General features: G+C 44.2%; 1 protein-coding gene and 2 non-coding genes across 4 annotated transcripts in view; all 3 read right to left on the bottom strand.

Annotated features, from left to right (window-relative positions):
* Positions 1-360: 360 nt before the first annotated feature.
* trnaa-agc (transfer RNA alanine (anticodon AGC)) lies at positions 361-433 on the bottom strand. Its single transcript has one exon. It is a non-coding gene; the product is annotated as a tRNA-Ala (tRNA).
* Positions 434-4065: 3632 nt separating this feature from the next.
* trnaa-agc (transfer RNA alanine (anticodon AGC)) lies at positions 4066-4138 on the bottom strand. The gene has a single exon. It is a non-coding gene; the product is annotated as a tRNA-Ala (tRNA).
* Positions 4139-15328: 11190 nt separating this feature from the next.
* Positions 15329-26703, bottom strand: part of tmem71 (transmembrane protein 71) — an 84525-nt gene continuing 73150 nt past the window's right edge. For both annotated transcript variants that reach the window (XM_072251700.1, XM_072251702.1), the window contains one exon: positions 15329-20170. In XM_072251700.1, coding sequence (XP_072107801.1) covers positions 20123-20170 — 48 coding nt within the window. In that variant the 3' untranslated portion in view covers positions 15329-20122. The remainder of the gene's footprint in view (positions 20171-26703) is intronic.

Genomic DNA, 26703 nt, shown 5'->3' with positions numbered 1-26703 from the left:
GTTTATGGAGACCAGTTACCGCCGTTGGCCTAACCACAAACAAGAGAAAATCTGCCGGGGCTGCAAATCCGAGCAACACCCATCTATGAATGCTGCAGAGTTCTTCCAGCATTTTGTGTGTGTTACAGCTGTCTGTCTACCTCCTGTCACTTGCAGCGACCCACTCCTTTAAACAGTGTGGGCCAGCGGCGCAATGGATAATGTGTCTGATTAGGGATTGCAAGATTATAGATTTGACTTTCTTTGTTCTATTGCTAGCTGCCAGCTGCCTTCCGCCACCCGACGACCTAACAGAATGCAGCATATCGGGCAATAGACCCTGCGGATGGCGCTACATGTCTATGAAATAAAAAGGAACACTGGAGAATGCGGGCATCGATCCCGCTACCTCTCGCATGCTAAGCGAGCGCTCTACCATTTGAGCTAATTCCCCGACGAAATGCCGTTTCGTTATTTCTTTGCACTGCGTCACACGCACCAAAGCGTGGCTCAATTCCCTCAGCACAGTAGGTACCAGTGAGCAGGTGCTCTCTCCCTCAGGTTATTGCCGTGGATTTGCTGACGCTCCCGGCTGCTGCAGATTAATAACTACTGAACCCAGAGTTCCTTTTGCAGGCTATCCACTCAGACATGAAGAAACTTCACTATCTCTTTTGTGGGATTTCAACCAGGCCAGCTTGAAACAGGCATTAAATAATTACTTTACTTTTACTTTACTTTATTGTCGCCAAACAATTGATACTAGAACGTACAATCATCACAGCGATATTCGATTCTGCGCTTCCCGCTCCCTGGATTACAAATCGATAGTAAATATTAAAAATTTAAATTATAAATCATAAATAGAAAATGGAAAGTAAGGTAGTGCAAAAAAAAACCAAGAGGCAGGTCTGGATATTTGGAGGGTACAGCCCAGATCCGGGTCAGGATCCGTTCAGCAGTCTTATCACAGTTGGAAAGAAGCTGTTCCCAAATCTGGCCGTACGAGTCTTCAAGCTCCTGAGCCTTCTTCTGGAGGAAACAGGGATGAAAAGTGTGTTGGCTGGGTGCGTTGGGTACCATCAACAAATGACTTGCAGTAATAGAGGAGCCAACAGACTGGGCCACTGATACACCGCTGTCAAGAGTGTTTACCATGCAGTTCCACGCCCACACTTTGGAAAGTCTGATCGCCTGGCTGTACTTCTATTCCCCATGTACAGGCAGAGGCTGAAGACTGCAGCAGGAGTAGTGAGGACCAGCAAATGGGCAAGGGAAGCACAGGAGCGCTCACATGCCTGCTTTGAATCGGTGGACTGGACTGTATTCAGGGATTCATCTTCGAACCTGGATAAGGATGTTGCAGTTGTTACCGACTTCATTAAAACCTGTGTGGATGAGTGTGTGCCTACAAAGACTTACTGTACATTCCCAAACCAAAAGCCGTGGATGAATTAGGAGGTGCGTCGTCTGTTGAGGGCTAAATCTGTGGCATTTAAATCTGGTGACTCGTGGAGAGCTATTTCAAGAATGAAGAAGCAATTCATTCCGAGCGAGATTGGAGGCGACATCGGATGCATGTCAACTCTGGCAGCGTTTGCAGGACTCTACTTCCTACAAAGTGAAACCCAGTAGCATGAATGGAGCGGTGCTTCACTACCAGATGAACTCAACGCCTTCTATGCTCGCTTTGAAAGGGAGAATATGACATCAGCTGTGAAGATCCCTTCTTCACCTGATGACCCTGTGATCTCTGTCTCTGGCTCTCTTTCAGGAGGGGGAACCCTCGCAGGGCCGCAGGCCCCGATGGGGTACCTGGTAAGGCTCTGAAAACTTCCGCCAACCAGCTAGCGGGAGTATTCGAGGACATTTTCAACCTCTCGCTACCACGGTCGGAAGTTCCCATCTGCTTCAAAAAGGCAACAATTATACCAGTGCCTAAGAAGAATAATGTGAGCTGCCTTAATGACTATCCCCCGGTAGCACTCAGATCTACAGTGATGAGATGCTTTGAGAGGTTGGTCATGACTAGACTGAACTCCTGCCTCAGCAAGGACCTGGACACATTGCAATTTGCCTATCGCCACAATAGGTCAATGGCAGATGCAATCTCAATGGCTCTTCACACGGCTATAGACTACCTGGACAACACAAACATCTCTGTCAGGATGCTGTTCGTTGACTATAGCTCAGCGTTTGACACCATCATTCCCTCGGTTCTCATCGATAAGCTGCAGAACCTGGGGTCTCTGTACCTGCCTCTGCAATTGGATCCTCGACTTCCTAACCGGAAAACCACAATCAGTGCGGATTGGTAATGGTATCTCCTCCTCGCTGTTAGGAAGTCCAGTGTCCAATTGCAGAGGGAGGTGTTGAGACCCAGCGAAGATAATTTCCCCCGCCAGTTTCTGGGGTATGATCGTATTAAACGCCGAACTGAAACAGTCTGTTTATAAATAGTTAAATTAAACATGGCGCATCAACAGAAATAATACAAAAAAGTGAGGTAGTGTCCGTGGGTTCAATGTCCATTTAGGAATCAGATGGCAGAGGGGAAGAAGCTGTTCCTAAATCGCTGAGTGTGTGCCTTCAGGCTTCCGAACCCAGTCCTTGGTGATAACAATGAGAAGAGTACGTGTCCTGGGTGACGGAGGTCCTTTCTCAGGCTCCGCTCCTCGAAGATGTCCTGGATACTAAGGAGCCCAGAACACACGATGGAGCCGACTAATTTTACAACTTTCTGTAGCTTCTTTCGATCCTGTGCAGTAGCTCCCCCCCCCCCATACAAGACAGTGGTGCAGACTGTCAAAATGCATGTTTTATCACGATATCAGATAACATACAGCACAAATACAATAATACTGTAATATAGCCCCTGCACGAGAGTGGCAGGAACCTCGGCTCAGGCTTCGTTGTGTTTTAAGCTGCTCTTGGTGACAAGGAGGATGTTCAGTGTTTTCGGATAGTGATGTAGGGGGGATAGAGGTAATATGTGGGTTGAGGGACAGGTATGTGGAGGAGTCAATGTCTGGCCTCCGCTCCGCGATCCACGCTCGAAGGGCGACGAGGGGATCCGTGGCTGTCCCGGGGTCAGATGTCTGTGCGGGCAGAAAGCACGAGAAGGTACCAGGGCTGGTCAGTCAGAAGCAAGAGAACATCAGAGGGCCTGTCCTGGGACATGCCTCCTAAAACTGTGACAAACTTCTGTAGATGTGCAGTGGAACGTATCACGGCTTGGTATGGATATACTAGTACCCTTGAACAGAAAATCTATCAAAAAGTCGCGAACACAGTCCAGTCCATCCCGGTTAAAGGCCACCCACCACTGAGCACACCTACACGAAGCGTAGTCGCAGGAAAGCAGCAGCCATCAGCAGGGAGCCACACCACCAGCGTTATGCTCTCTTCCCGCTGCTGCCATCAGGAAGAAGGTACAGGAATCTCGGGACTCTCGCCACCAGGTTCAGGAACAGCTATTAACCCTCAACCACCCGGCTCTAGAACCCGTGGGGATAACCTCACTTCTCCCATCACTGAACTGTTCTCACAACCTATGGACTCGCTTTCAAGGTCTCGTCATCTAATGTTCTCAATATTTATTGCTTATTTATTATTAATAATTCTTATTTTGTATTTGCACAGTTTGTTATCATTTGCACACCGGTTGAACGCCCAGTTGGCGCGATCTTTCAATGATTCTGTATGGTTATTATTATATCCTGGAATTATTGAGTATGCCCGCAAGAAAATGAATGAAAGGGTTGTATATGATGACATATATTTACTTCGATAATAAATTTACTTTGAACTTTTCGCTTTGTTTTGTTCAGAGCCCTGTGTTGTTCTGCCGGCCATGCTCTGTTGGCGCCGGAATGTGTGGCGACGCTTGCGGGCTGACCCGAGCACATCCCGAGGTTTGCTGGCTGTTTACACATTGACGCGGTTCACGGTATGTTTCGATGTACAGTACATGTGATAAATAAATCTGAATCAGAAAGTGAGAAGATTTAGTCTCCTTCCTCCTTCCCGCACAGCAACAGACCCAATTGTATGACACACGGATGGCCCTGGATGCAAAAGAGCAGATGGAGAATGCGGGCATCGATCCCGCTACCTCTCGCATGCTAAGCGAGCGCTCTACCATTTGAGCTAATTCCCCCGCATTAATGTGTTTTTGGCACAACCAGCAGTGTATGCCTGCCAACAATGTTTGAACAGCCTGAGTAGGAGCAGCAAATAGAAATTCTCACCCATCACCTCTTGTTGCCCACGTTCTGGCGCTCCCTGCTAGTGTCACTATGCCACTGAGGAAACTAGAATTCCTTCTACAGACACAAAATAATCTGCAGATGCTGGGGTCAAAGCAACACTCACAACACGCAGGAGGAACTCAGCAGGTCGGGCCGCATCAGTGGAAAAGATCGGTCGACGTTTCGGGCCGGAACCCTTCGTCAGGACTGTAGGGGGAAGGGGCAGAGGCCCTATAAAGAAGGTGGGGGGAGGGTGGGAAGGAGAAGGCTGGTAGGTTCCAGGTGAAAAACCAGTAAGGGGAAAGATAAAAGGGTGGGGGGGGGGGAGGCAGGAAAGGTGAAGAAGGAATAGGGGAAAACACAATGGGTACACAATTCCGATATGTCCGTACATGGCCTCCTCTACTGCCATGATGAGGCTAAACTCAGGTTGGAGGAGCAACACCTCATATACTGTCTGGGTAGTCTCCAGCCCCTTGGTATGAACATAGAATTCTCCAACTTCCGGTAATTCCCTCCCCCCCCCTTCCCCTATCCTTATGTCACTCGGCCCCCTCCCCAGCTGCCTATCACCTCCCTCATGGTTCCGCCTCCTTCTACTACCCATTGTGTTTTCCCCTATTCTTTCATCACCTTTCCTGCCTATCACTCCCTGCTTCCTCTCCCCCACCCCTTTATCTTTCCCCTTACTGGTTTTTCACCTGGAACCTACCAGCCTTCTCCTTCCCACCCTCCCCCCACCTTCTTTATAGGGCCTCTGCCCCTTTCCCCTACAGTCCTGACGAAGGGTTCCGGCCCGAAACGTTGACCGATCTTTTCCACTGATGCTGCCCGACCTGCTGAGTTCCTCCAGCATGTTGTGAGTATTCCTTCTGCAGGTTGTCTATTCAGACACGAGGAAAGTTACCCAATGCCTTTGTGGGCACCATAATGAATCCACTTGCTTGGATTTTCTGAAAACCTTTGAAAATGCGCCACACATGAATTTGCTTAACAAGCTATGAGCCCATGGTATTACTGGAAATATCCTAGCATGGGTAAAGCAGTGGCTGACTGGCAAAGTGGAAATAAAAGGAGTCTTTTTTACTTGGCTGCTGGTGACCAATGGTATTCCACAGGGGTCTGTGTTGGGACCAATCCTTTTTATGTTCTATGTCAATGATTTGGATGATGGAATTGATGGCTTTGTTGCAAAGTTTGCAGATGATATGAAGATTAGTTTTGAGGAAGGACAGATTAGGAGAATGGGCAAAGAAATGGTAGATAGAATTTGGTGCCTGGAAATGTACCGTCATGCACTTTGGTAGAAGAAATGAAAGGATGACTATTTTCTAAATGAAGAGCAAATACAAAAAAAAATTAGGGGTATTTGGATTTTGGAGTGCTTATGCAGGATTCCCTAAAGGTTAATTTTCAGCTTGAGTCAGGCAAATGCGATGTTGGCATTCATTTCAGAAGACTAGAATATAAAAGCAGGGATGTAATGTTGAGACATTATAAAGCGCTGGTGAGGTCTCACTTGGAGTATTGTGAGCCATTTTGGCCCCCTTATCTTAGAAAGGATGTACTGAAACTGGAGAGGGTTTAAAGGAGGTTCACAAAAATAATTCCAGCTTTGAATGGCTTGTCATTTGGAGGGTATTTGATGGCTCTGGGCCTGTATTCAGAAGAATGAGGGGTGACCTATGAAATGGTGAAAGGCCTTGATGGAGTGGATGTGGAGAGGATGGGAGTTTCTTTAACCAGAGAGTGGTGAATCTGTGCAATTCTTAGCCACAGGCAGCCATGGGGGCCAAGTCTTTATGTATATTTAAGACAGAGATTGGTAGATTCTTGATTGGTCAGAGCAGGAAAGGATATGGGGTGAAGGCAAGAGATGCAATGGCAGAGCAAACTCAATGAGCTTAATGGCTAAATTCTACTCCTATATCGCATGGTCTTAAGATTCCTATATACTCTTTTCTTGGAGACCAGTCGAAGCTGATGCAAGTCAAAATCAAAGTAAATTTATTGTCAAAATACATATCTATTACCATATACCATATTGAGATTCATTTTCTTGCAGGCATTTACAGAAAAATAAACCAAACTTTATGAAGTTTGAAACATTGTTGAGGTCCTCACTTTAAATCTTGTATTTTGTTGCTTTTTCTTTCCATTTTGTTTAATATTTCCTCTGCTGTTCAAGTCAGTGGTGTTTGGTTTCAGATGAAGAAAAGACCAAAGATGCTGGAACCTGGGGCTGGAGGAACTTGGGGCATCAAGCAGGATCGGGGTCGGGGTGGGAGGGGGAGAGAATTGTTGATGAATGTGGTGGAGACCCCACATCAGGACAGAGTTTGCTTTGAGCCTGATGTTTTCAAGCACACAGACACTGCATTATCTATATTAACCCATTCAAGTTTTCTCAGCCATTTAAGCAATGAAACGATTGCTCAAAAGCCCATTTCATCTGCTCACACTGGCCTTGTTATTGGACATTTGACCACATGCTGACTGGGTGATGGAGTGGAGATATGTCTCTACCAAATGAGGTGCAAGGGACTTCTGCTCTCCGCTAGCCAGCAGGTCACACGTAGACAAGGTGTAGTGTCTGATTCCCTCCGATCAGGGTCGTATGAAGCCACGGGAACAGCTGGAACCTGATGATTCATGGAATCTGATGATCTCACTAGTCCTGGTTATGCAGCCACTGCTGCTAGGCAATCTCTGAAGAGTATTGATTATGGTTGGGGGTCACCCATCTTGTAAAGTCACTCCCCAAAAGAAGACAATAGCAAACCAGTTCAGAAAAAAAAAAATTGCCAAGAACAATTATGGTCAAAGAAATGCCATGATCATCCATGTCCTACAACACAACACACAATGATGAAAATGATGAGCCAGGAGATCCCAGAATCTGATCCTATATTGCCTCTCAGAGCCTTATTGAAACTACAATGGCCCATGGACGTTAGAGGGCTCTCTGTACATCGAAGCTGTAATTTAACCCATAGACCATAAGACACTGAAGCAGAATTGGGCGACTTGGCCCATTAATTCTGCTCCACCAACTCATCATGATTTCTCCTGGGAGTCAACATCATACACAACTTCCCATATGGTCCCAGACCACATCTTATACTGTCAGACAAACTCAGCAATGCCTCTACTTTCTGAGGAGGGTGAAGGGAGTTGGACTATACACATCTGTGCTCACATCATTCTACAGATGCGCAGTGGAGAGCATCCTCACAAGCTACATCACTGCAATGTCTGGGAGCTGCACTGAGGCAGACAGGAAGACTCTATAACAGGTGATCAAAACTGCCCAATGCATTACTGGCACCGGCCTACCACCATCAAGGACATGTGTACCAAAAGGTGCCAGAAAAGAGTCAGTAACATCATGAAAGATCCCAGCCATTCTCCTCATGGACTGTTTGTCCCACTCCTATCTCGGAGGAGTGTAGGTAGCACCCACACCAGAACCAGCAGACTCAAAACGAGTTCCTTTCCCTAAGCAGCAAGGCTGATCAACACCCCCATCCACTAACTCCGCCAGTACTTTATTATTTCATTGCTTCATTCCAGAGTCCCATTCAGCATCAGAAGCAGAACACTTTGACACAGTTGTTCGCAGGTCAGCAAAGCATGTATAAAACAAGAGCTTCACGGGCATTCAGAAATTCCAGAGGCAATCAGAGCACTGCAAATTAAATCAAAGTACAGAGGGGGCAAGTGGGGCGGCCATTGTAGAGAGGAGGGCAGGGGTGAGAGTATGAGCGTCAGGCTTTGACGCAAAAAGCTTCGGTGACAAGAGGTTGAGACCAAAGAAACAGGTTAGAAGGGTTAGTTTTTCCTTTTGCTATTGCCCATTTGCTACTGGTTGCCCATAGTACAGTGCAGGCAGGATGGCAGGTATGGCAGAGGAACGTTCCTCTTGTGGGATGTGGAATTCACGGAACCTGATGGTCTCCATGATGCAGGAAGTACAGCCAACTCCAGCTCATGAAAGACCACATTAAGGAGCTGGAGTTGGATGAACTAAGGATCATTCTGGACCAGAGCAATTGATAGATAAGACTTCTGAGCAGGTGGTTACACCTACAGTGCAGAATTCAGGGAGTAGATGGGTGAACACCAAGAGGGGTAAAGGGAGAAAGAAGTCAATGCATGGTTTCCCCCTATGCCCATCCCCCACAGCAACAGGTATACCCCTTTGGATACTGCTGAGGGGGATGACCTACCTGGGCAGGGCAGCAACAGCCAAACCAACAGCACTGTGGTCTCAGAGCCTCAGCAGGATAGGGTGAAGTCAGGCAGAGCAATTGTTATAGGGGATAGATAGGAGATTCTGGGGCAGCAAGAGACGCCAGGATAGGGTCTGCCTCCCGGGTACTAGGGCCAGGATTTCTCTGAACAGTTGCAGAATATTATTCATGGGAAGGGCGAAAAGCCTTAGGTCATGGTACCTAGACAGGACAGAGGTAGAGGTCCTGTGCAGTAAGTTTAGGGAGTTAGGAAGGAGGCTGAAGAGCAGGATCTCCAAGGTGGTAATCTCCGGATTACTCCTGGTGCCACAAGCTAGGGAAGGTCAGGACAGGAAGAGAGTGCAGATGAAGGAGTGGCTTGATCAACTTTCTAATAAATATAATTTACCCAGATCTCACTTTTTTAGATACCTACAGATTAGAAACTTCTTAATTACTGTTTCTCCTAATGTTCCACACTCATATCCAATGGATATTTTGGAAAAAATTTTAGATCTAAATCTCTCTCAGAAAAGTGTTGTAGCAATTATTTATAATATAATTATGAATTTATGTCCCGATGTTTCTAATAAAATTAAAACTGATTGGGAAAGAGAACTTAAGATTATTATACCGATTGAAAAATGGGAAAAAATTCTTCAATTAGTTAATTCATCCTCTATATGTGCTAAACATATGTTGATACAGTTTAAAGTAGTGCACAGGGCTCATATGTCCAAAGATAAACTATCTCATTATTATTCTTATATTAATCCTATATGTGATAGATGTCATCCCGAGATAGCTTCTTTAACTCACATGTTTTGGTCATGTCCTTTGTTGGAAAAATATTGGAAAGATATTTTTGATATTATTTCAATGGTTTTGAATACAGACTTATAAACTCACCCAATTACTGCTATTTTTGGATTACCAATGATAGACTCAAATCATTTAACCTCTTCAGCTCATCAGATGATTGCATTTCTTACTTTAATGGCTAGAGGATCTATTTTGCTGAATTGGAAAGAGATTAACCCTCCAAATGTATTTCACTGGTTTTCACAAACTATGTTGTATTTAAATTTGGAAAAAATTAGAAGTGCGGTTTATGACCCTTCCATTAAATTTGAAAAAACTTGGAGGCCATTTATTCAGCATTTTCATATGATGTAATTTGACCATTTCCAAACTTATTTTACTTCTCTGTAATGTTGGTTGAGAGGAACGGAGTCGTCGACACTAAGGTTTTCTTTTCTCCCATTTTTTATGATGTTAAAACAGCCCAGGTCTTTTTTTAATTTAGTTGATTAATTCTGTTTAGGTTAGTTTTTTTTTGAGGGGGTTTTATTTTATTTATTTATTTATTTTTTCATGATTTTTGTCTATATATTTTCTTTTTGTTCTGTATTATTCATTGGTATCCTACATGATTGGGAGTTTTGTCAATTAAATACTATTTGGTTTTATAATTACTCATGTTAAATATAACAATGTATTCCCAACAACTTTGTATTATTGCTATGTTATGTTTATATTCTATGAAACTAATAAAAAGATTGAAAAAGAAAGAAAGATGAAGGAGTGGCTGAGGAGATGGTGCAGGGGGCAGGGTTTCAACTTCTTGGATCATTGAAACCTTTTCTGGGGAAGAGGTGACTTGTAGAAGTGGGACACGTTGCACCTGAACTGGAGGGGAACTAATATCCTGGGAGGGATGTTTGCTAATGCTATTGGGGAGGGTTTAAACTAGATTTGCAGGGGGGTGGGAACCAAAGTGAAGAGGCAGAGGTTGGCACACAAATAGAGACAGCTTGTAGGGAGTTTCTGAGGAGGGGTAGGGAGATGATAGAGCAAAGATGCACTCAGCCTGATGGTTTGATATGTCTATATTTTAATGCAAGGAGTGTCATACACAAGACAGATGAACTCGGAGCATTGATCAATACATGGAACTATGATGTTGTGGCCATTACAGAGACTTAGAAGTCTCAGGAGCAGGAATGGATGCTGAGTGAGCCAGATTTTATATGTTTCAAAAAGGACAGAGAGGGAAGAAAAAGAGATGGGGCATGGCATTGCTAATCAGGGATAGTATCACAGCTACAGAAAAGGAGGATGCCATGGAAGGATTGTCTACTGGGTCATTGTGGGTAGAAATCAGAAACTGGAAAGGGGCAACATCTCTGTGGGTATTTTTTCTAGACCTGCCCCTCCCCTGAATAGTAACAGAGACATTGTTACTACTCTATGTTCTATGTTCTATTGAGGAGCAGACAGGGAGGCAGATTCTGGAATGGTGCAATAATAATCGGGTTGTTGTGATGTGTGACTTTAACTTTCCTAATATTGACTGGCATCTCCTTAGAACAAGGGTTTTAGATGGGGTGGAGCTTGTTAGGTGTGTTCAGGAAGGATTCCTGATGTACTATGTAGATAAGCCAACCAGAAGAGAGGCTGTACTTGATCTGGTATTCGGAAATGAACCTGGTCAGGTGTCATCTCTCTCAGTGGGAGAATATTTTGGAGGTAGTGATCACAACTCCATCTCCTTTACCATAGCGCTGGAGAGGGATAGGGGCAGACGATTTGGGAAAATATTTAATTGGGGTAGAGGGAAATATGATGCTACTAGGTAGAAACTTGGGAGCATTAATTGGGAGCAGATGTTCTCAGGGAACTGCACAGCAGAAATGTGGCAAATGTTCAGAGAACATTTGCATGGAGCTCTGCATAGGTATGTTCCATTGAGGCAGGGAAAGGATGGTAGGGTTAAAGAACCATGGTGTACAAAGGATGTAGAAAATCTAGTTAAGATAAAAGAAGAAAAACTTATGAAAGGTTCAAGAAATGAGGTACTGTTAGAGCCCTAGAAAATTACAAAGGTTCCAGGGAGGAGCTCAAGAACAAAGTTATGAGTGCTAGAAGGGGCCATGAGAAGGCCTTGGTGAAGAGGATTATGGAAAACCCCCAAGGCATTCTACAAGTATGTGCAGAGTAAGAGGGTGAGCTGTGTGAGAATAGGACCAATCAGGAACAATAGTGAAAACGTGTGCATGGAGTCGGAGGTAGCGGAGGTACTTAATGAATACTTTGCCACAGTATTCACCAGTGAAAAGGACCTTGACAATTGTGGGGATGGCTTATAGTGGACTGAAAAGCTTAAGCATATAGACATCAAGAAAGAGGATGGGTTGGAGCTTTTGAAAGGTATTAAGTTAGATAAGTTGCCGGAACCGGATGAGATATACTCCAGGCTACTGTGGGAGGCAAGGGAGGAGATTGCTGAGCCTCTGGCAATGATCTTTGTACCATCAACAGGGATGGGAGAAGTATCAGGAGATTGGAAGGTTGCAAATGTTGTTCTTTCGTTCAAGAAAGGGAGTAGAGATAACCCAGGAAGTTATAGACCAGTCAGTCTGACTTCAGTGGTAGGCAAGTTGTTGGAGAAGATCCTGAGAGGCAGGAATTATGAGCATTTGGAGAGACATAATCTGATTAGGGATAGTCAGCATGACTATGAGCCTGACTGAATTCTTTGAGGATGTTACAAAACACATTGATGAAGTTAAAGCAGTGGATGTAGTGTATATGGATTTCAGTAAGGCATTTGATAAGATACCCTATGCCAGGCTCATTCAGAAAATAAGGAGACATGGGATTCAAGGAGACTTTGTTTTGTGGATTCACAAATAGAGATGACCCAAAAGTTGGGGGTGTTGTGAATAGTCTGGAAAGTTGTCAGAGGTTACAGCAGGACATCAATAGGTTGCAGAACTGGGCTGAGAAGTGGCAGATGAAGTTCAACCCAGATAAGTGTGAAATGGTTCATTTTGATAGGTCAAATTTGGTAGGTCAGAATATAATATTAATGGTAACACTCTTGGCAGAGTGGAGGATCCTGAGAGGCAGGAATAACCAATTTCCCCCGGGATCAATAAAGTATGACTATGATCAGTGAGATCTTGGGTTCCATGTCCATAGGACACTCAAAGCTGCTGCGCAGGTTGACAGTGCTGTTAAGAAGGCGTATGGTGTGATGGCCTTCATCAATCTTGAGAGTGAGTTCAAGAGCTGTGAATGTTATAGCTGTACAAGACCTTAGTTAGACCCCACTTGGAGAACTGTTTTCAGTTCTGGTCACCTCACTACAGAAAGGATGTGGATGCTAAAGAGAGAGTGCAGAGGAGATTTACAAGGATGTTGCCTGGATTGGGGAGCATGCCTTATGAGAATAGGTTGAGTGAACTCGGCCTTTTCTCCTTGGAGTGACGGAGGGTGAGAGGTGACCTGATAGAGGTGTATAAGATGTTGTGAGGCATTGATCGTGTGGATAGCCAGAGGCTTTTTCCCAGGGCTCTATTGGCTAACATGAGGAGGCACAGTTTTAAGGTGCTTGGAAGTAGGTACATGGGGGATGTCAGAGGTAAGTTTTTCACACAGAGAGTGGTGGGTGCGTGGAATACACTGCCAGCAAAGGTGGTAGAGGCGGATGCAACGAGCTCTTTTAAGAAACTCTTAGATAGATCCCTGGAGCTTAGAAAAATAGAGGGATATGTGATAGGGAAATTCTAGGCAGTCTTTACAGTAGGTTACACGGTCGGCACAACATTGTGGGCCGAAGGGCCTGTAATGTGCTGTAGATTTCTCGGTTCTATGTTCTACTTCCTGCCAGTCACATTATGTAAGACCTAGTGTCACTTTATGGACATAACAACCAATCTATGTATACAAGCTACTTTACATATTTACATTTATTGTGTATTTTATTATTATTATTGTTGTTGTGTTCTTTATCTTGATTTTTGTGCTGCATCAGATCCAGAGTAATAATTATTTTGCTCTCTTACACTTATGCACTGGAAATTACATTAAACAATCGTGAATCCTTGAATTTATTATCCCTCTCAACCCCATTCTCCTGCCTTCTCCCCCATAACTTTTGATGCCCTGACTAATCAAGAATCTATCAACCTCTGCTTTAATTACACCCAATGACCTGGCCCCCCACAGCCACTTTTAGCAATGAATTCCACAGATTCACCACCCTCTAGCTGAAGAAATTCCTCCTCATCTGTTCTAGAGTGACATCACTGTATCGTGAGGATGTGGCCTTTGGTCCTAGACTCACCCACTGTATGAATTATCCTCTCCACACAGGCTCTGTTGAGGCCCTTCAATATTCAATAGGTTTTAATGCGCACAAAAAAGTGCACATGCGCCGGTCGTGCACGCAGCCTGTTACAGCCGTTCCGATCAGTATTCTTACTTTTTAACTGACGTTATTTTTTGTATTTTTTTTCACGGTAACACATGAAAGCTGTACCCTCGCTAACATGCTGGTGGAGAGAGTTTTATTTGGGTTTTTAGCGCTGGAAATAGTTACATTCCGACACGGTTCATTAGCAGGGCAGCAGCATGGTCGCATTGTGTATTCCAGGGACCAGCTGATTGAGCTAATGCCGGCCGGTTTAGCGAGCAGAGCGGCGGACACCCCGGCTGAAATCTGGAGGAAAACACACAGAGGATGCAGAGGGGGATCACAAAGTCGAGGAAAGAGGACGGGATCGAGACAACAGAGACTTATGGAGAAGAGGGGTTCGGTGGGTAATAAAATGGACGAGTTCACGGCGCTAGCCAGGCGTCAGAGAACATTTCGGGAGAGCAGTGTTATGTGCTCCACTGGAACGGGGCTGCACGAAGACATACCCGATCAAAACTTCTCCATGGACGGCTTCCAGACCGTTCCGGCTGACCAGAAGTGCACTGAGAGCGGTAAGCGAAAAGGAGTTGGGTGCCTACTGTTCTGGTTAACAACAGATGGTGCAATCGAGGAACGTGTTTGCAGACTGGATATTGAACTTTTTACTGTTGGACTTCGGCCACATTCCACCGTGATACAACACTTGGCGGCACGGGAGGTCGTTCCTGCCTGTGGCCATCGAACGTGCAGCTCCTCCCGTGGAGGGTGAGACACCCTGAGCCAATAGACTGGTCCTGGACTTACTTTCCATCTGGCATAGTTTGCATTTTAGTGTTTGATTGTTTATTGTTTTTGTATTGTTATATTTATACTCTATTCTTGGTTGGTGCGGCTGTAACAAAACCCAGTTTCCCTCGGGATCAATAAAGTATATCTATCTATCTATCTAATGAGATCCCCGTCAATTCGCTAATCTCCAGCGAGTATAGGCCCAAACCCATCAAACAATCCTCATACCTTAACCCTTTCATTCCTGGGATCATTCTCATGACCCATCTCTGGATCCTCTCCAAAGCCAACACATTCTTACTTAGATCAGGCGCCCTAAAATGCTCACAATACTTCAAGTGTGATTGCAGGAAGATTGTTTCCGATATTGGGGAAGTCCAGAATGAGGGGTCACAATTTGAGGATAAAGGGGAAGCCTTTTAGGACTGAGATTAGGAAAACTTCTTCACACGGAGAGTGGTGAATCTGTGGCATTCTCTGCCACAGGAAACAGTTGAGGCCAGTTCATTGGCTATATTTAAGAGGGAGTTAGATATGGCCCTTGTGGCTAAAGGGATCAGGGGGTATGGAGGGAAGGCAGGTACAGGGTTCTGAGTTGGATGATCAGCCATGATCATACTGAATGGTGGTGCAGGCTCAAAGGGCTGAATGGCCTACTCCTGCACCTATTTTCTATGTTTCTATGAGCAATGCATATTACATCCATTATGATCTACAAACATAAGTTCACCGTCACGGTCTCAATGTTGTGACCACAAAGCACATGATGGACAGGTTTCACAAAAACCAGCATGTAAAGTGGTTGATGCATTCTACCCATCTTGCATCACATTGTCAAAGTAACTTAAAATGCAATATTACAGAACTTTACCAAATTATTTAAAACTCTTTATTTACAAATTTCTAATACATTCACTATTTTAGAAGGGTATCTATTAAATATAAGTACGTACATTCTTATTAGTCATCATTTGTGAAAACATTCTGAGAGCATCAGACATAAAATCTTGGAGGTTTTGCACATTCTAGGAGGTCCATAACATAACTCGTGGATCCTCAGTACAGAATGCTTGTCCACTCATATGCTAAGAAAAGCAAATTCAAATCTGATGGTGTAGAGGGAAGGCAAAAGTATTTCCAATGGACAACAATCCAATCAATTTTAGTAAAGTTTTCAACTGTTCAATCACTGCTTAATTCTGCATTTGAATAACTGACACAAGGAAAATGGAATCAATGAACAATTTCTAACAAGCTTTTTTAAAAAACAGACGTATTGTAAAACAGAAAGGGGAACACAAGGAACTAATGAAATTTATCTTGAGTAATATATCAGCAAATTTATCTACACCCACAACTGTGGCTAGGCACAGCTCAAGCACAACCTGTAACTTTGCCAATTACATGACTATTGTTGGCTGAATTTCAGATGGTGATGAAGACGTGTATAGGGCAAGATAGATCAGCTGGATGAGTGATGCAGCAATCTTGCACTCAATATCAGAAAGATCAGGAATTCATTATGGTTTTGAGAAAGGGGAAGACAAGGAAATACACACCCGTCCTCATTGAGGGATCAGACCGGAAGACATAGGAGCAGAATTAGGCCATTTGGCCCATTAAGTCAGCTCCTCCATTCAATCATGGAAGATCATTTTCCCCTCCTCAGCCCCATTCCCCAGTCTTCACCCCGTAACCTTTGATGCCATGTTTAATCAAGAACCTTTCAAGCTCTGCCTTAAATACACCAAATGACCTGGCCTCCACAGTTGCTTGTGGTAATAAATTCCACAAATTCACCCTCCTCTGGATAAAGAAATTTCTCCACATCTCTGTTTTAAATGGGTGCCCCTCTATCCTGAGGCTGTACCCTCTTGTCCTATACTCCCCCAACATGGGAAACATCCTTTTCATGTCTTCTCTGTCTTGGTCTTTCAACATTTGAAAGGTTTCAATGAGATACCCCCATCATCCGTCTAAATTCCAGTGAGTATAGACACAGCGCCATCAATCATTCCTTGTATGATAACCCTTTCGTTCCCAGAATTATCCTAGTAAACCTCCTCTGAACCTTCTCAAATGTCAGCACATCTTTTCTAAGACGAGGGGCCCAAAACTGTTCACAATACTCAAGGTAAGGCCTCACCAGTGCCTTATAAAGCCTCAGCATCACATCCCTTCTCTGTATTCTAGACCTCTTGAAATGAATGCTAACATTGCAGTTGCCTTCCTCACCACCGACTCTACCTGCAAGTTAACCAATTTCCCCCGGGATTAATAAAGTATGACTATGACTATAACCTTTACGGTGTTCTGCAGACGGACTCCCAAGTCCCTTTGCATCTCAGGTTTTTGGATTTCCTCTCCATTTAGAAAATATTTTGAATATTTGCTTCTATTATCAAAGTGCACGACCACGCATTTTCCAACATTGCATTTCATTTGCCACTCTCTTGCTCATTCTCCTGATCTATCCAAGTCCTTCTGCAGCCTACCTGTTTCCTTAACACTACCCGTTTCCTCAACAGTACCTGCCCCTCCACCAATCTTTGTATCCACTGCAGACTTAGCAGAAAAGCCGTCTATTCCATCATCTAAATACAGCACAAAAAGAAGTGGTCCCAACACCAACCCCTGCAGAACACCACTAGTTACTGGCAGCCAACCAGAAAGGGATCCTTTTATTCCCACACGCTGCCTCCTACCAATCAGCCAATGCTCTAATCATGCCAGTAACTTCCCTGTAATACCATGGGCTCTTAACTTGCTAGGCAGCCTCATGTGTAGCACCTTGTGAAAGGCCTTCTGAAAGTCCAAATATACAACATCCACTGCATCCCCTTTATCTATCCTATTTGCAATCTCCTCATTGAATTCCAACAGGTATATCAGGCAAGATTTTCCTTTAAGGAAACCATGCTGACTTTGTCTTTTCTTGTCCTGTGTCACCAAGTACTCCATAACCTCATCCTTAACAATTGACTCCAATTTCTTCCCAGTCACTGAGGTCAGGCTAACTGGTCTATAATTTCCTTTCTGCTGCCTTCCTTCTTTCTTAAAGAATTGAGTGACATTTGCAATTTTCCAGTCCTCTGGCACCATGCCAGAGTCCAGTGATTTTTTAAAAGATCATTACTAATGCCTCCACAATCTCTTCCACTACCTCTTTTGGAACACTGGGGTGCAGTTCATCTGGCCCAGGCGACTTATATACCCTTAGGTCTTACAACTTTTTGAGCACCTTCTCCCTTCTAATGGTAGCTGCACTCACTTCTCTTCCCTCACACCCTTCAACATCTGGCACATTGCTAGTGTCTTCCATAGTGAAGACGGATGCAAAATACTCAGGTAGTTCATCTGGTATCTCCTGGGCCCTGTTATTATTTCTCCTGCATCATGTTCTAGTGGTCCTATATCCACCTTCATCTCCCTTTTATCTTTTTACATACTGTACTTGAAAAAGTTTTTACTCTCCACTTTGATATTGTTTGCTAGCTTGCTTTCATATTTCGTCTTTTCCCTCCTAATGATTCTTTTAATTGCTCTCTGTAGGGTTTTAAAAGTTTCCTAATCCTCTGTCTTCCAACTAATTTTTGCTTTGGTGTATTCCCTCTCTTTTGCTTTTATGTTAACTTTGACTTCCCTTGTTAGCCATGGTTGTACTACTTTGCCATTAGCAGGTGAAGGGGTGAGCAGTTTCAAGTTCCTGAACGTCAACGCTTTTGAAGACCTATCCCGAGCCCAAAACACTGATACAATTACAGAGAAGGCACACCAGCAGCTATAGGAGTTTGAGGAGATTTGGTATGCCACCAAAGACACTCACAAATTTCCATAGATTTCCATGGAGAGTATTCCAACTGGTTGCATCATCATCTGGTATGGAGGGGGACTGCACAGGATCAGAAAAAGATGCAGAGAGTTGCAGATTCAGCGGGCTCTCTCATGGGCTCTAGCCTCAAAACATGGCATCTGTCATTAGGACCCTCACCTGCTGGCCACACTTTCTTCTCATTGCTACTTTCGAGGAGGTTATTCAGGAGACTGAAGACACACATTCAACATCTTGGTAACAGCTTCTTCCCCTTCTCAATGGACAACATACACTACCTCTCCTTTTTTTGGCTCTCTTTTTGCACTACTTATTTATTATGCATATTTTTCTTAATGTAATTTATATTTGTGTTATTATATACTGGAATATACTGCTGCTACAAAACAACAAATTTCACAACATAGGCCAGTGATATAATATCTGATCCTGCTCTGAGGCACAAACAGGGCAAACAAATGTAAATAACCAGGAGGCAGGGAATTAACCAGTAGGTGATCTAGAAGGGAGTTGGGGGTGGGGCTGGGAATCAGCAGAGACCTGGTTGGGGTCTCGACCTGACTGGCTGGAAGGGTGGTGACGAGCATCACGTTTAAAGAGGTATCAGGCTGGATGAACGGGGATAAAGTACCAGACTCTCCACCGAGGGCTCATGAAGCGGCATCTACATGAGAAGCTGTGGCACAAATGAATCGGTTTTGGAAGCAATAACCCATAAGGAATGGATCTGGCAATCATCCCCAGATATGAAATTAAATTTACTGGAGTCATTTAAAAAAAGTTGCCTGTAGCTCTTCATGGATGTACATTTCAATCTGCTGAGTATATTCTTTCTATGCCCATTAAGTGATGTCCCATTACCAAAATAGTTCAGTACAACCTCAATACATGGTGAAGATAAATTGGGTGCCTTACATTTGCTGCTGTTACGAGCCTCTAAGATCAAGACTGACAGCTCTATCCTTTACAACTCACCCATTAGGGACATGCCTTTAAAACAGAGATGAAGAAGAATTTCTGTAGCTGGAGGCTGATGAATCTGAGGAATTCATTGGCACAGGTGGCTGTGGAGGCCAAGTTATTGGGTATACTTCGAGTAGAGATTAATAAGTTCTTGCTTAGTCAGGATGTTAAAGGTTACAGGAGAAGGCAGGAGAGGGGTAGAAATCAACCACGATGGAATGACAGAGAAGACTTGATGGGCTTAATGGTCTGGTTCTGTTCCTATGTTTTATAGTCTTAATTTCTTATTTGGTCATTGACAATATGACCCTGGAGAGTGTTCATAATCCCTTCAATGATCTTGTGACCATCAATCCCTCTTCCATATTCAAAATAATGGAGGTGAGTGATTTGGACAGCAGATTATTACCCTAGTTGGCTTCAGATCAGGTGAAGTATTCAGAGAAATCCTCAAACAGCTCCCTGCTTCTGGTACATCTGTTGTCAAGTAGGAAATGAGTCCAGCATGTCAGTTGGTGAATTCATCTCGACAAATAGAAGGACTTATTGCTCCTAAACTTGTCTGCTGCACAACTTTGGCAAAGGCTTGCAAACGTTAGAAAGCTACACCTTGCAGATTGTTTAGCTGGTTTCGTCCCCATTGACCAGGTGATAGTTAACTGCCCATATGGCCTTTCCTTTGTGTTTTAAATACAATTGAGTAGCTTGCAGAGGGGGCAAGAGAGAGTGAACATTATTGGCAATGGGTAGAATAGGCATCATATAGGGGGACCCTCATGTAAGTATATTCATAAACCAGTTAGGATTAGGTTGCCAACTTGGACTGAATGCTTTGCACTAGTTCATCAAAATTTTCCAGACATTTCCAAGCCTTTCATTGCTTCTCTTGTAGAAGAGCCGAGTTACATTTATACTTGATAACCTATTGGAAGAAAAAAAAGTTAGAGTTACATTAGACGGTTACCAAATGTAAAGATAGATGTCAGTTGTAATAAAGCGGACTCTGATTCTGATTCAGAGATGGTCAGCTTGTGTTTTGGTGTGTTGATCGGAACAGGGAGGTGCAGATGGAGTGGATGCGAGTTACTGAGGAAGAGGAAGCAGACAGCTCATCAGGGAGGCCTCATAGTGAGTCTCACTCCAATAGAACACAGGACACAGACCAGTACAGCACAGCACAGGAACAGGCCCTTCTGATTCACAATGTTCTGCAACACCAATTAAATTAGGAAACAAATGGCTAACTAATCTCTACTGCCTACACTCCAGCACTACTTTCCCATATTTGTATTGGGCAGTTCCCTGAATTACAATCATTGTTACTGGAAACTTACTTAAGTCTTTGTTTGATGTGACTTCCTTACAAAGGATTAAAATATTGATTAGATCAATATGACAGAAAGAAGCCAATGAAATTTAAAATAAATACATTTAGGGAGTTCAGAGAATCAGGTGCTAAGTTAAAGGGCAGGACCTCCAAAGTTGTAACCTCAGGATTGCTAACTGCCATGTGCTAGTGAGGGCAGAACTAAGAAGATTGCACAGTTTAATATGTGGCTAAGGGGCTGGTATAGGAGGGAGGGCAGAACATTTTTGGATTACTGGTCTCTCTTCCAGGGAAGGTGTGACCTACGCAGAAGGGATGGCTTGTACCTGAACTGCGTGGGGACTAATATACTAGTGGGAAGGTTTGGTAATACTGCCTACGCCATAAAACGTAGGAGCAGAATTAGGCCTTCAGCCCATCGAGGCTGCTCCACCATTCCATCATGGCTGATCCCGGATTCCACTCAACCCCATACACCTGCTTTCTTAACGTATTGTTTGACGTCCCAACCAATCAGGAAACTATCAACTTCTGCCTTAAATACACCCATGGACTTGGCCTGTGCCGCAGTCTGTGGCAGAGCATTCCACAGATTCACTACTCTCCAGCTAAAGAAATTTCTCCTTACTTCTGTTCTAAAGGGTTGCCCCTCAATTCTGAGGCTGTGCTCTCTAGTTCTGGATACCCCCACCACAGGAAACATCCTCTCCCCATCCACCCTATCTAGTCCTTTCAACATTCGGTAGATTTCAATGAGATCCTGCGTGCCCCCCCCACCCCCCCACACCTGCATTCTTCTAAATTTCTAAATTCCAGTGAGTACAGGCCCAAAGCTGCCAAATGCTCCTCACATTAAAGCCGTCTCTATTTTCTGAGGAGACTGAGGTCCTTTAACATCTGCCGCACGATGCTGAGGATGTTCTACAAGTCTATGGTAGCCAGTGCTATCATGTTTGCTGTTGTGTGCTGGGGCAGCAGGCTGAGGGTAGCAGACACCAACAGAATCAACAAACTCATCCGTAAGGCCAGTGATGTTGTGGGGATGGAACTGGACTCTCTGACGATGGTGTCTGAAAAGAGGATGCTGTCCAAGTTGCATGCCATCTTGGACAATGTCTCCCATCCACTACATAATGTACTGGGTGGGCACAGGAGTACATTCAGCTCATTCCACTGAGATGCAACACAGAGCGTCATAGGAGGTCATTCCTGCCTGTGGCCATCAAATTTTACAACTCCTCCCTTGGAGGGTCAGACACCCTGAGCTAATAGGCTGGTCCTGGACTTATTTCATAATTTACTGGCATAATTTACATATTACTATTTAACTATTTATGGTTCCATTACTATTTATTATTTATGGTGCAACTGTAATGAAAACCAATTTCCCCTGGGGTCAATAAAGTATGACTATGACTAAACTGGATTCATCATCGTGAACATCCTCTGGACTTTTTCCAATGACAACACATTTTTTCTGAGATATGGGGCCCAAAACTGTTGACAATACTCCAAGTGCGGCCTGACTAGTGTCTTATAAAGGATCAGCAATATCTACTTGCTGTTATCTTCTATTCCCCTTGAAATAACTGCCAGCATTGCATTTGCCTTCTTTACCACTGACTCAACCTTCTGGGAGTCTTACACAAGGACTCCTAAGTCCATTTGTACCTCTGATGTTTGAACCTTCTCCCCATTTAGATACTAGTCCGCACTACTGTTCATTTTATCAGAATGCATCATTATACACTGGTATTCCATCTGCCACCATATTGCCCATTTTTCCGGTCTGTCCACGTCCTGCTGCAATCACATTGCTTCTGCAGCACTACCTACCCCTCCACCTATCTTTGTATCAGCTGCAAACTTTGCCAAAAAGCCACCAATTCCATTGTCCAAATCATTGACAAACAATGTGAAAAGCAGTGGTTCTAATACTGACCCCTGAGGAACACCACTAGTCACAGGCGGCCAACCAGAAAAGGCCCCTTTTATTCCCACTCGCTGTCTCCTGCCTGTCAGCCATTCTGCCAGTATCTTTCCTGTAATGACATAGGATTTTATCTTGTTAAGCAGCCTCATGTGTGGCACCTTATCAAACAGCTTCTGAAATTCCAAGTAAATGACATCTACTGCCTCTCCTTTGTCCACCCTGCTTGTCACTTCTTCGAAGAACTCTAACTGATTTGTCAGGCAAGATCTCCCTTGACAGAAACCATGCTGACTTTGACTTATTTTATCATTAGTCTCCAAGTACCCTGGAACCTCATCCTTAATAATAGACTCCAACAATTTCCCAACCACTGAGGTGAGGCTAACTGGCCTATAATTTCCTTTCTTTTGCCTTCCTCCCATCTTAAAGAGTGGAATGACATCTGCAATCTTCCAGTCCTCTGGGACCATGCCAGAATCAAGTGATTTTTGAAAGATCATGACCAATGCATCTGTTGTCTCTTTAGCAAACCCTCTCAGGACTCTGGGATGTTGTCTATCTGGTCCAGGTGACTTACCCACCTTAAGACCTTACAGTTTGCCTAGCACTTTTTCCTTTGCAATAACAAAGGCACTCACTCCTGTTCCCTGACAGTCATGGGCCTTTGGTGCACACCTAGTGTCTTCCACAGTGAAGACAGATGCAAAGTACCCATTACGTTCATCTGCCATTTCTTCGTCCCTCATTACTACCTCACCAGCATCATTTTCTTGTAGTCCGATATCAACTTTCACCTCCTTGTTACTCTTTATATAACTGAAAAAAATTTTGGTATCCTGCTTAATATCACTGGCGTGTCTGCCCTCATATTTAATCTTTTCCCTTCTTAATAATTTTTAGTTGCCTTTTGTTGGATTTTAAAGCTTTCCAATCATCCAACTTCTGACTAACTTTTGCTACCTTCTATGCCCTTTCCTAGCCGTGTATGCAGTCCTTAACTTTCCTTGTCAGCCACAGTTGCCTACCCTGAGAATTTCTTCCTGTTAGACATATTGATCCTGCGCCTTGTGAACTATTGCCAGAAATTTCGGCCATCACTGATCTGCCATCACCTACCCCAACCCTGCCAGTATCCCTCTCCAATCCACCTGGTCAAGCTCCACTCTCATGTCTCTATAATTCCTTTTATTCCATTGCAATACTGATACATGTGAATTATATTTCTCCCTCTCAAAATACGTTATGAATTCAATCATATTATGATTACTGCCTTCTAAGGGTTTCTTTACATTAAGCTCCCTAATAAGATCTGGGTTATTTCACAACACCCAGTCGAAGACGGCCTTTCACTGAGTAGGCGCAAACACAAGCTGTTCCAAAAAGCCACCTCATATGCATTCAACAAATCCCTCTCTTGCGATCTGACACCAACCTGATTTTCCCAATCCTCTTGCATATTAAAATACCCCATTAAATTGTGTCTTTGCTCTTATTACATGCTTCTTCCAGCTCCCTTTTCAATCTCAACCACACGTCTTGGCTACTATTTGGAGGCCGATATATGATTCCCGTAATGGTTGATTTCCCCTTGCAATTTCTTAACACCACCCACAAAGATTCAACATTCTCTGACCCTATTTCACCTCTGTCTAAGGATATAATTACATCTCTTGCCAACAGAATCACACCACCATCTATGCTTTCCTACCTGTCCATTCGATACAAAGAATATCCTTTGGTGTTAAGCTCCCAACTATGACCTTCTCTCCGCCACGACTCAGTGATGCCCACAACGTCATACTGACCAATTTCTAACTGCGCCAGGAGTTTGTCCACCTTATTTCGAATGTTATGCTCATTTAAATACAGCACCTTCAGTCCTGCAATTTTGGCCTTTTTAAATTTTGCCTGGTACAATTTAACTCTTTGCTTTGTCTGCATTTGTATTCAATCATTGGCTTATCCTTCCTTACATTCCTGTTCCATCCATCATCTACCTGTAAACCTGCTGGCTCATCCTCAGCTCCATCATCCTGGTTCCCATCCCTCTGCCATATTAGTTTAAACCACTCCCAACAGCTCTATTAAACCTGCCCACAAGAATATTGGTCCTCCTCAGAATCAAGTGCAACCTGTCCCTTTTGTACAGGCCACACCTGCCTCAGAAGAGGTCCCAATTATCCAGAAATCTGAATCCCTGCCCCCTGCTCCAATTCTCCAGCCACATATTCATCTCCCACATCACTCTATTCCTATGCTCACTGTCACGTGGCACAGGCAGTAATCCTGAGATGACTACCTTTGTTGTCCTGCTGTTCAGCTTCCTTCCAATTCCCTGTATTGTTTATTCAGGACCTCCTCCCTTTTTGTACCGATGTCATTGGTACCAACATGTACCACAACTTCTGGCTGCTCACTCTCCCATTTCAGGATATTGTGCACGCATCCTGAAACATCGTGGACCATAAGACCACAAGACAAAGGAGCAGAAGCTGGCCATTCGGCCCATCAAGTCTGCTCCACCATTTTATCATGAGCTGATCCATTCTCCCATTTAGTCCCACTCCCCCGCCTTCTCACCATAACGTTTGATGCCCTGGCTACTCAGATACCTATCAATCTCTGCCTTAAATACACCCAATGACTTGGCCTCCACTGCTGCCCGTGGCAACAAATTCTATAGATTCACCACCCTCTGACTAAAAAAAATCTACAAGTTACAATGGGAGATCAAAAAAAAATGTACCAAAAGGATAATGTTACAATAGTCATGGGGGATTTCAATGTGCAGGGAGATGGGGAAATCAGGTTGGTGCTGGATTCCAGGAGGGGGAGTTTCTAGAGTGCCAACCAGATGACTTTTAGGAGCAGCTTGTGGTTGAGCCTACTCGGGAATCTGCTATTAGAAACATAGAAGCATAGAAAATAGGTGCAGGAGTAGGCCATTCGGCCCTTCGAGCCTGCACCGCCATTTATTATGATCATGGCTGATCATCCAACTCAGAACACCGCCCCAGCCTTCCCTCCATACCCCCTGACCCCCGTAGCCACAAGGGCCATATCTAACTCCCTCTTAAATATAGCCAATGAACTGGCCTCAACTGTTTCCTGTGGCAGAGAATTCCACAGATTCACCACTCTCTGTGTGAAGAAGTTTTTCCTAATCTCAGTCCTAAAAGGCTTCCCCTCTATCCTCAAACTGTGACCCCTTGTTCTGGACTTCCCCAACATCGGGAACAATCTTCCTGCATCGAGCCTGTCCAATCCCTTTAGGATCTTATACGTTTCAATCAGATCCCCCCCTCAATCTTCTAAATTCCAACGAGTACAAGCCCAGTTCATCCAGTCTTTCTTCATATGAAAGTCCTGCCATCCCAGGAATCAATCTGGTGAACCTTCTCTGTACTCCCTCTATGGCAAGGATGTCTTTCCTCAGGTTAGGGGACCAAAACTGCACACAATACTCCAGGTGCGGTCTCACCAAGGCCTTGTACAACTGCAGTAGTACCTCCCTGCTCCTGTACTCAAATCCTCTCGCTATAAATGCCAGCATACCATTCGCCTTTTTCACCGCCTGCTGTACCTGCATGCCCACTTTCAATGACTGGTGTATAATGACACCCAGGTCACGTTGCACCTCCCCTTTTCCTAATCAGCCACCATTCAGATAATAATCTGTTTTCCTATTTTTGCCACCAAAGTGGATAACTTCACATTTATCCACATTAAATTGCATCTGCCATGAATTTGCCCACTCGCCCAACCTATCCAAGTCACCCTGCATCCTCTTAGCACCCTCCTCACAGCTAACACTGCCACCTAGCTTCGTGTCATCCGCAAACTTGGAGATGCTGCGTTTAATTCCCTCATCCAAGTCATTAATATATATTGTAAACAACTGGGGTCCCAGCACTGAGCCTTGCGGTACCCCACTAGTCACCGCCTGCCATTCTGAAAAGGTCCCGTTTATTCCCACTCTTTGCTTCCTGTCTGCTAACCAACTCTCCACCCACACCAATACCTTACCCCCAATACCGTGTGCTTTAAGTTTGCACACTAATCTCCTGTGTGGGACCTTGTCAAAAGCCTTCTGAAAATCCAAATATACCACATCCACTGGTTCTCCCCTATCCACTCTACTAGTTACATCCTCAAAAAATTCTATGAGATTCGTCAGACATGATTTTCCTTTCAC

This window comes from Mobula birostris, chromosome 1, assembly GCF_030028105.1.
Source record: "Mobula birostris isolate sMobBir1 chromosome 1, sMobBir1.hap1, whole genome shotgun sequence".
Lineage (NCBI taxonomy): Eukaryota > Metazoa > Chordata > Chondrichthyes > Myliobatiformes > Myliobatidae > Mobula > Mobula birostris.
The sequence above is the reverse complement of the archived record's forward strand: the minus strand, read 5'-3'. Positions and strand labels throughout refer to the sequence as shown.